General features: G+C 49.8%; 2 protein-coding genes across 2 annotated transcripts in view; one reads left to right on the top strand and one right to left on the bottom strand.

Annotated features, from left to right (window-relative positions):
* Window positions 1–2,646, top strand: part of ETH_00005260 (der1-like family domain-containing protein, conserved, putative) — a gene marked incomplete at both ends in the record, with an annotated part of 3,221 nt that extends 575 nt beyond the window's left edge. The window contains 2 exons of the mRNA XM_013372443.1: window positions 1,103–1,330; window positions 2,384–2,646. Of these exons, the coding sequence (XP_013227897.1) occupies window positions 1,103–1,330; window positions 2,384–2,646 (491 nt within the window). The remainder of the gene's footprint in view (window positions 1–1,102; window positions 1,331–2,383) is intronic.
* Window positions 2,647–5,587: 2,941 nt separating this feature from the next.
* On the bottom strand, window positions 5,588–7,631 carry ETH_00005255 (uncharacterized protein; the record flags this gene model as incomplete). The annotated part of the gene is made up of 4 exons (XM_013372442.1): window positions 5,588–5,605; window positions 6,136–6,429; window positions 6,785–6,917; window positions 7,276–7,631. The coding sequence occupies 4 exons, from the start codon at window positions 7,629–7,631 to the stop codon at window positions 5,588–5,590; spliced, it is 801 nt and encodes a 266-aa protein (XP_013227896.1).
* Between the last annotated feature and the right edge of the window lie 1,735 nt (window positions 7,632–9,366).

Below are 9,366 nucleotides of genomic sequence, written 5' to 3'. Positions count from 1 at the left end.
CAGCGGCAGTTGCGGTGCAGCAGCAGCAGTTGCGGTGCAGCAGCAGCAGTTGCGCGTTTGCTGCTGCTGCTGAGCGTTTGCTGCTGCTGCTGCGCGTTTGCTGATGCTGCCGCACAGCTTCTGCTGCTGTTGCGCGTTTGCTGCTGCTGCTGCGCATTTGATGCGGATTTGGTGCCCTGCTGCTGCTTATTTGCTGCTGCTCGTTTGCGGCTCTCCTGATGCTGGTCTGCTGCTGATTTGATGCTCTGTTGCTGCTGATTTGCTGCTGCTCGTTTGCTGCTCTGCTGCTTTGATGTTCTGCTGCTGCTGACTTGCTGCTGTTCGTTTGCTGCTCTCCTGTTTCTGCTCTTTTGCTGCTCTTCTGCTCCTCATTTGCTGCGCTTTTGCTGCTTTCTGCCCTTCTGCTGCTCATTTGCTGCTGTTCATTTGCTGCTTTTTTGCTGCTCATTTGCTACTGTTTATTTGCTGCTTTTTGCTGCTCATTTGCTGCTCCTCTGCTGCTCATTTGCTGCTCTTCTCTTTTGCTGCTCCTCTGCTGCTCATTTGCTTCTGCTGCTTCTTTGTTGCACTTTTGCTGCTCATTTGCTGCTGTGCTGCTGCTGGTTTGCTGCTCATTTGCTGTTCCTTTGCTGTACTTCTGCTGCTCCTTTGCTTCTCTTTTGCTGCTGTCATGCTGCTCATTTGCTGCTGCTTTGCTACACTCAGTCGTGCTGCTGCTGCTGCTGCTGCTCCGCCGTTGCTCATTCCTTCGCCGCCTTTTGCTTCTTCTCCATCCCCCCCATTCTCATTTATTTATTTATTTATTTTATTTATTTATTTTTATTATATTTATTTATTTATTTGGTGTTTCAATATTTGGTTTTAATTTGTTTTAATTACTCCCCTAAAAGCCCAAACGCGCCCTTCCCGCTTCGCTGCTGCTGCTTTGCTGCTGCTGCTGCTGCTGCTGCTTCGTTGCTGCTGCTGCTGCTGCTGCTTCGTTGCTGCTCCAGTCCGTTGTCGAGCTGCTCGCAGCAGCAGCTGCTGCTCACAGCCGCGCCCCCCACCCCCGCCTTCCCCGCTGCTGCTGCTGCTGCTGCTGCTGCTGCTGCTGCTGCTGCAGGGCTGTACTTTCACGGGGAAGGGCTGCTGTTTGCGTGTCTGTACTACTGGTCCCGGCGCGAAGCTTTGTCTCCTGTCTCTGTTTCTTTCTTAACTGTCTCTGGCTACCAGCTGCCTTATTTGCTGCTGCTGCTGCACCTGCTGATGGGTCGCGACTTGTGGCTGGACCTTTTCGGCTTGGCAGCAGGCCACGCCTACTACTTCTTCAGAGAAGTTCTCCCTGCAAACGGTGAGGGTTTAGGGTTTAGGGTTTGGGGTTTAGGGTTTAGGGGCACTCCCAGGGGTTGCGCCCGCTCCCAGGGCTTGCCGCGCTATTTTGAGGGTTTAAGCCCTCTTTTAGGGTTTAGAGCTCCTTTTCGAGGGGTTAAACACGCTTTTAGGGTTTAGTTATCTACTTCGAGGGTTTGGACCCGCTCCTAGGATTTAGATCTCCATATTGAGGGTTTTTACGTGATTTTAGGGTTTAGAACTCCATTTTGAGGGTTTAAACACACTATTAGGGTTTAGAGCTCCATTTCGAGGGTTTGGACCTGCTTTTATGGTTTAGGTCTTCATTTTGAGGGTTTAGATGAGCTTTTAGGTTTGAGAGCTCCATTTTGAGGGTTCAAACACGCTTTTAGGGCTTCGAGCTCCATTTCGAGGGTTTAGACCCGCTCAGAAAGTTTAAACCCGCTTTCAGAGTTTGGAGCTCCATTTTGAGGGTTCAGACTCGCTTCTAGGGTTTGGAGCTCCACTTCGAGGGTTTAAACACGCTTTTAGGGTTTGGAGCTCGTTTTCGAGGGGTTAGATCCGCTCCTACGGTTTAAACACGCTTTTAGGGTTTGGAGCTCCATTTTGAGGGTTTAGTCCTGCACCTAGGGTTTAGAACTCCATTTTGAGGGTTTAGATCTGCTGCTAGGGTTTATGGCTGCATTTGAGGGTTTACTTTTAAGCACCCTTTTAGGGTTTAATCTCACCTTTAGGGTTTAATTCCACGTCGAGGGTTTAGACCCTCGTTTAATTCCACTTCAAGGTTTTTAGTTCAACTTTAAGGGTTTAGATCCTTTTTAAGGGTTTAATTCTGTTTAAGGGTTAAATTCCATTAAGGGGTTTAGTCCCTCTTTAAGGGTTTAGGGTTTAGGGCTTTTTGAGGGTTTACACCACTCTAGGGTTTGCTTCCACTTCAGCGGCGAACTATTGAACATAATTATATTTGAATTCTATTTTATTTTATTTCTATTTTTTTTATTTATTTATTTTAATTCTTTTTTATCTATTTATTTATTTATTTATTTTTCTTCAGGAGGCCCTGACCTCTTATCTGAACCCCCAAAGTTCCTTGGCACTATTACCTCTTGGCTGGAGAATGGGGGGCCCCCCGGGGGGCCCCCCGAGGGGCCCCCCGGGGGGGCCCCCCGAAGGGGGCCCCCCGGGGGGGCCCCCCAAGATGCTGCAGCAGCTGGGGGAGAGTCTGGGGGCCCCTGGGGTTTCGGAATGAGGCAAAGGGGGGCCCCTGGGACTCGGCCTTTTACGGGAAGGGGTTACACCCTGGGAGGCGCCAGCTAGGGTTTAGGGTTTAGGGTTTAGGGTTTGGGGTTTGGGGGGGAGAGTTGGGGTTTGAAGACGAACGGATCTTTCTTTTGCTGCACTGCTGCTGGTCTGCTGCTGCTGCTGCTGCTGCTGTCGCGCGTAAAGGGAGATAGGGTAGCTGCTAGCGAGGATTAAGAGGGTTTAGGGTTTAGGGTTTAGGGTTTAGGGTTTAGGGTTTCCACGAGTTTACTTCGTTAGCACGGAATATATCAAAAAAGCAGTAAAGACCTTTTCTTGAAAGGTATTTTCTACAAACATATAGCAGCACGCATGCATGAATGCATGCAAATAATGCATAATGAATTATTTTAATTCTCGTTGGATTTTATGCCATTACTCAGTCTCCGTTTTAAATTACACCTAATAAACATGTACTACAACTCGAGCTTCTCTAGTGCGCTGAGGTGTACGTACACCCCAGCGCAACTCCGTATTTGGGGAGTACATACACCTCAGGAGGCGCACATGCCTATGCCTCAGGTGCATATACACCTCAAGAGATGCTGATACACCTCAGGAGATGCAAGTACACCTCAAGAGGTGCAAGTACACCTCAGAAGAGGTGCATATACACCTCAGAAATTGCAAATACACCTCTGGAGGTGCATATACACCTCAGGAGGTGCACATACACCTCAAATGAGGTGCATATACACTTCAGGAGGTGCACATACACCTCAGAGGTGCGCATACACCTGAAAAGGTGCAGTTACACCTGAGATGAGGTGTAAGTACACCTGAAGAGGGGCCGATCCACCGCAGAGGAGGTGCCTATACACCTCAGAGGAGGTCCATTTACATTTTAGGAGCTGTAGATACCCCTCAGCAGGTGCATATACACCTCTGAGGAGGTGCGTATACACCTCAGGAGGTGCATATACACCTCCGAGGAGGTGAATATACACCTCAGGAGGTGCACATACACCTCAGGAGGTGCATGTACACCTCGGAAAGTGCATGTACACCTTAGGAGGTGCATGTACACCTCAGGAGGTGCATATACACCTCAAGAAATGCAGCTGCTGCTCCCCATAAGGTCCAAATACACTCGAGGAAGTGTCTGTACACCTGAGGAGGTGCAGATACGCCTGAGGAGGTGCGCATATATCTCGGGAGGTGTACGTACACCTCAGCTCGTCTTTAGAACTGCACTGGAGATCCTTTTTACTTTTTGTTGATCTTTCTGCATTTAAATGCATCTTTGTCACATTTACTTGAAGTAAGACAATTTAAATGGAAATAAACATTTACATTTATATATGTCAAACTCCAAATATATGTATTTTGTATTACGTTGAAAAGAAATGCAGATAGACATGTACATACTATTATCTGCATTTAATGTTAATGTACGAATATATGTATATATGTACATATATATATATATATATATATAATATATATATATATAATATATATATACTGTATATATACATACATGTGTAATATATATATATACTGGGGTGAATACATGTATGTACATATATATATAAACATATATACATATATACTTTTCAAACAAAGATATTGTAATAAATGGGCGAAGAATATTCTTATTAGACAAATCTGAAACAAATTGAATTTAAAAATTAATTTTTTTATTTTCCGCAAAATTCCGGAAGTTCAAAAAAGTCTTCAAATGAACTTCTTTCGAAGAAAAGGAAGAAGAAGGAAATCCAGGTGTACATACACCCGGCAAAAGCTTAAAAAGGAAATAAAAAAAGATTTAAAAACAAAATAAAAAAAGATTTAAAAAGAAACAAAGTGGCGGTTAAAAAGCAAACAAAAAGGAGATTTAAAAGGCAATAAAAAAGAGATTAACGGAAAAGGGAGATTAACGGGGAAAAGGGAGATTAAAAAGGAAATAAAAAGGAGATTAAAAGGGAAATAAAAAGGAGAGTAGAAAAGAAATAAAAAAGAATATAAAAGGAGGCAAAAGAGAAGATTAAAAAAAGATGAAAAAAAATGAAAAAGGAAACGAAAGAAGATAAAACAGACTTTGAAGAGACTTCGAAAAAAGAAAACAAAGAAGACAAAAGAAAAAAAGAGACACAAGCAGAGAAATATAACGAAGTTAAAAAAGAAATTAAGATAAACCAAAAAAAGAAATAAAGAAACAAAAGAAGAAGTGAAAAGAAGTTCAAAACAGGAAAAAAAACAGAGAATGTTTTAAAAACATACCTTTAGAGTTTTAAGAAGCAAATTTAAAAAAGCAAATAAGTAAGGACGTCTGATGAGGCAAAAAGAAGCAACAAATGCATTTCTAATCTTTTTTAATTTTCCTTTTTTTACTATCCTAATTTCTCCTTTTGACTTCCTCGATTTTCCTCTTCCTTCTTTTGAAAAGAAGACAAGAAAAGCAACATCCTTCTGCCTTCTGTCTTTTTGTTGTTTAATTTCTTTTTAATTCTTTTTGTTTTCCCTTTTTTTCTTTTTTTTCTTTTTAATAAGAGTCTCCGCCCTCAGCCCCTAGGCCACTCCCGCTAAACCCTAAACCCTAAACCCTCTTCCACTTCGGGAAATGCGTTTGTCTCGTCGTTTATTTTATTTTATTTTTACTTCTTTTTGTTTTTTATTTGTCCGTCATTAATTCTGTTTGCTTCTGTACTTCTTTCTGCGCTTTTGCACGTTTGACTCAGCTAAACCCTAAACCCTAAACCCTGAATCCCAGACCCTAAGCCGCAGAGCTTCACAGCTAGCTGGTTGTGGCTGCTGCCAAATCCTAAACCCTAAACCCTTGTTGGGCTGGGCTCGTAAAGTCGAAGGAAGAATGTTTCGTCAGCTAGGGTTTAGGGTTCAGGGTTTTGAGTCGGGCGGGCGCCGCCGCGCAGCGCCAAACCCTAAACCCTCGCTGCCGTAAACCCTAAAAATGGGTTCGAGATTATCGCCATGTGGGCCACAAGACAGCCCTGGCCATCTATCTGTCTGGAACAAACTGCGCAAACCCTAAACCCTAAATTAGGGTTTACGCGTAAGCAAACGCTGAGGAAGGCAGTTCCAAGTCCGACAGGCTATCCGCTTCTTCTGCATCGCCTTGAAACAAACCCTCGCTTCTATAAACTTCACCTGCAGCAGCAGAAGCAGTAGCAGCAGATGTGCAGCAGCAGCAGCAGATGTGCAGCTGCAGCAGCAGCGGACTAGCTTGCCGCGCCACGCGCACAGCAAGAGGTGCAGAAGCAGCAACAGCACTTTTTGCAGCAGCAGCAGCAGCAGAAGAGACAACTGCAGCATCAGCAATACCGACATCACTAACAGCAGCAACAAAAGCAGCAGCACCACTACCACCACGAACAGCAGCAGCACCACCACCACAGCAGCAGCAGCACCACCACCACAGTAGCACCAGCACCACCACAGTAGCAGCAGCAGCACCACCACCACCACAACAGCAGCAGCAGCACCACCACAGCAGCAGCAGCAGCAGCAGCAGCAGCAGCAGCAGCAGGAAGCCTTGCCTAGGTGGACTTCTTCGGAGTCGTCTTGGTCGTGGAGTTGGCAGCTGTCGAGGGCCCCCAGCCAGCTGGGGCTGCTGAGCTTGCTGCTGCTGCAGCAGGCGAAGAAGAGGACTCTGTCTCTTTGCTTCTCGACGAAGAAGTAGGCAAAAGAAGAAAGACAGAAGCCCCCGTCAGCAGCAGCAGCAGCAGCAGCAGCAGCAGAAGGCGGCAGCAAACAGCTCCACAGACACCCCAACGCAGACGCCTCCCCGCTCCCAGCCGCCGAGTGGCTGTACACCGCACAGCTGCTCAGACACACCGCCGACTGCAGCAGCAGCAGCAGCAGCAGCAGCAAACGGCGGAGCAAATTCACAATTAATCGCAGGCATTATTCAGTGTTGCATCTTTATTTCCACCACCACCAACTGCCAGGACGCAGCAGCAGCAGCAGCAGCGGAAACGCCGACGCAGCAGCAACAGCAACACAGCAGCAGCAGCTGCATCGCCACTACCACCACCAACTGCAGCAGCACTAGCATTAGCAGCATTAGCAGCAACACTTGGAGCAGCAGCAGCACTACCAGCACCACTAGCAGCAACACCAGCAGCACCAGCACCAGCAGCAGCAGCAGCAGCAGCAGCAGCAGCAGCAGCAGCAGCAGCAGCAGCAGCAGCAGCACCTCGATGGCTGTCCAGAGTTCGTTGATGAATCCTGGCAGCAGCTGCTCGACGGCCCGCAGCTTTTCGTTAATGTCTCCCTGGGCCTCCGCCACACTTTCTTCTTCTCTGAACATCGCGGGGGTTAGCGTGCTGCTGCGCGCAAACCCTAAACCCTAAACCCTAAACCCTAGACTCTGGGGAGGGTTTGGAGCGGCGCAAGTGCAGTTCATCTCTTAATTTAGTCGGCAGAAAACGGAAAAGAAATGAGAAGCGAACAGAGAGAAGTGCACTTGCGGTGGCAGCAGAGCAGCAGCAGCAGCAAGAGGAACAGCAGCAGCAGCAGCAGCAGCAAGTGACAACGCCCGCAACAACACGGGCAACAGCCGCAGCATCCCCAGCAGCAACAACAGCAGCAGGGAGAGCCACACTGCCACGACCAAGCACAGCGGCAGCAGCAGCACGCAGTGCAGCAGCAGCAGCAGCAAGTGCAGCAGCAGCAGCAGCAGCAGACCTGAATTCGTAGTCTGGGAAGCACTGGTTGAGGGTGGCGATGAGGTTGACGAGGGTTTCCTTGCCCTTGGCAGTGCAGCCCCTGAAGTCTTGCTGGCGGTGCTTCCTGCTGCTGCTGCTGCTGCTGCTGGCAGCAGCAGCAGCGGGGGAGAGCAGCAGCGGCGGCTGCGCGGGAGCAGCAAACAGCGGCGAAGACGTCAGCTGGGACTCTATCAGCGCCCGCAGCGCCTCCGTCTGCTGCCGATCCCGATCGATCCCCAGCAACTCCAAACGCCCCACAAAAACTCGATCCCCAATCGCCAGCTGCTGCAGCAAAAAGTTCGGCCGCGCCAGCGCGGCGCACTCCACGAAGTGCATCTCCGGTGTACAGACACCCCGCGCCCCACACCTCAGGTGTACAGACACCGCAAGCCCCAGACTTCAGGTGTACAGACACCCCGCGCCCCACACTTCGGGTGTACAGACACCGCAAGCCACAGGCTTCAGCTGTACAGACACCCCGCGCCCCACACCTCAGCTGTGCAGACACCCCGCGCCCGCGCCTCGGGTGTACGGGCACCACGAGCCACAGACTTCAGGTGTACAGACACCCCGAGCCACACAATTCAGGTGTACAGACACCCCAAGCCACACGTTCCGGTGTACGGACACCCGACGCCCCACACTTCGCGTGGACACCGCACACTTTGGGTGTACAGACACCCCACGTCACAGACTTCAGGTGTACAGACACCTCACGTCCCACACGTCTGGCTCTCGCCCGAGTTCACCGGCTGTACAGACACCGCAGAGGCTGCTGTTCAGCTGTACAGACACCGCGAATCCACGGACGCCGCCGCACAGAACGCAGCGAACTCAGGTGTACAGACACCCCAAATCCAGAGAACTCAGGTGTACAGACACCTCAATATCAAGGAACTCAGGTGTACAGACTCCCCAAATCCAGAGAACTCAGGTGTACAGACGCCTCAAACTCGAGGAATCCAGGTGTACAGACACCCGAAATCCAGAGGGTTCCGGTGTACAGACACCCCGGGCTCGACGAATTCAGGTGTACAGACACCTCGGGCTCGAGGAATCCAGGTGTACAGACACCGGAAGCTGGCGCCAAGTTGAGGTGTACAGACAGCTCGGCCTGCCGCGGAATTCAGGTGTACAGACACCTCAAAATCGAAGCGCGGGATTGGACAGACACCTCAGAAAGCCACGGGATTCAGGTGTACAGACACCTCAAACTGCCACGGCATTGGGGTGTACAGACACCCCAAACTGCCACGGGGCTGGGGTGTACAGACACCTCAGAAAGCCACGGGATTGAAGTGTACAGACACCTCAACAGCCACAGGGTTCGAGTGTACGTACACCTCAGAGAGCTACAACCTCCAGGTGTACAGACACCTCAAAGAGCCCAGGTTTCCGGTGTACAGGCACCTCTTGCTGCGGTGTACGTACACTGGAGAAGGAGACAAACTCGGGTGTCTAGGCAGCTCTCCACACAACTGCAGTGAGGCAGCTCTTGCTGCTGATGCTGCTGCTGCTGCACTTGCTGCTGCCGCTGCAGCTTCCTTTGCCGCTGCAGTGTCCCTCCGTGCAGTTGCAGTTGCTGCTGCAGAGTCCTTTGCTGCTGCAGTCTTTAGCTGCTGCTGCTGCTGCTCCCTCTCGGCGCACGTCAACAACAAAGAATAACTAAAGAGCGCTGTGGTGTACAGCCACCTGATTAGGGTTTAGGGTTTAGGGTTTGGGAGGGCGAGTAAGCGGAACTGGTCGGCGTCTCGTGCTGCTGCTGCTGCTGTTGCTGCTGCTGCTGCTGCAAGCATCTTAAGAACAGGGGGCGGAGAAGAGACAAAAGAGAGACAGGAGATGCCCATCTCTGTCTCGTTCTGCTGCTGGCTTTTGTCTCCTTTCTGAACTGCTGCTTCTCCCGCTGCTGCTGCTGCCGTTGTTTTGTCTCTGCTGCAGTTCCCTGCTGCTGCTGCTGCTGCTCTGCGTGCCTCTTAGGCCTGGTTGGTGTGTTTGTCTTCCGGCTCCTCCCCGCCTCGCTCCCGCTGCTGCTGCTGCTGCCGCTGCTGCTGCTGCTGCTGCCCAATATTCG

This window comes from Eimeria tenella, genomic scaffold, assembly GCF_000499545.2.
Source record: "Eimeria tenella Houghton genomic scaffold, Eth_scaff1, whole genome shotgun sequence".
Taxonomy (NCBI): Eukaryota; Apicomplexa; class Conoidasida; order Eucoccidiorida; family Eimeriidae; genus Eimeria; species Eimeria tenella.
Note: the sequence above shows the minus strand (reverse complement) of the source record. Positions and strands in the feature narration are given on the sequence as shown.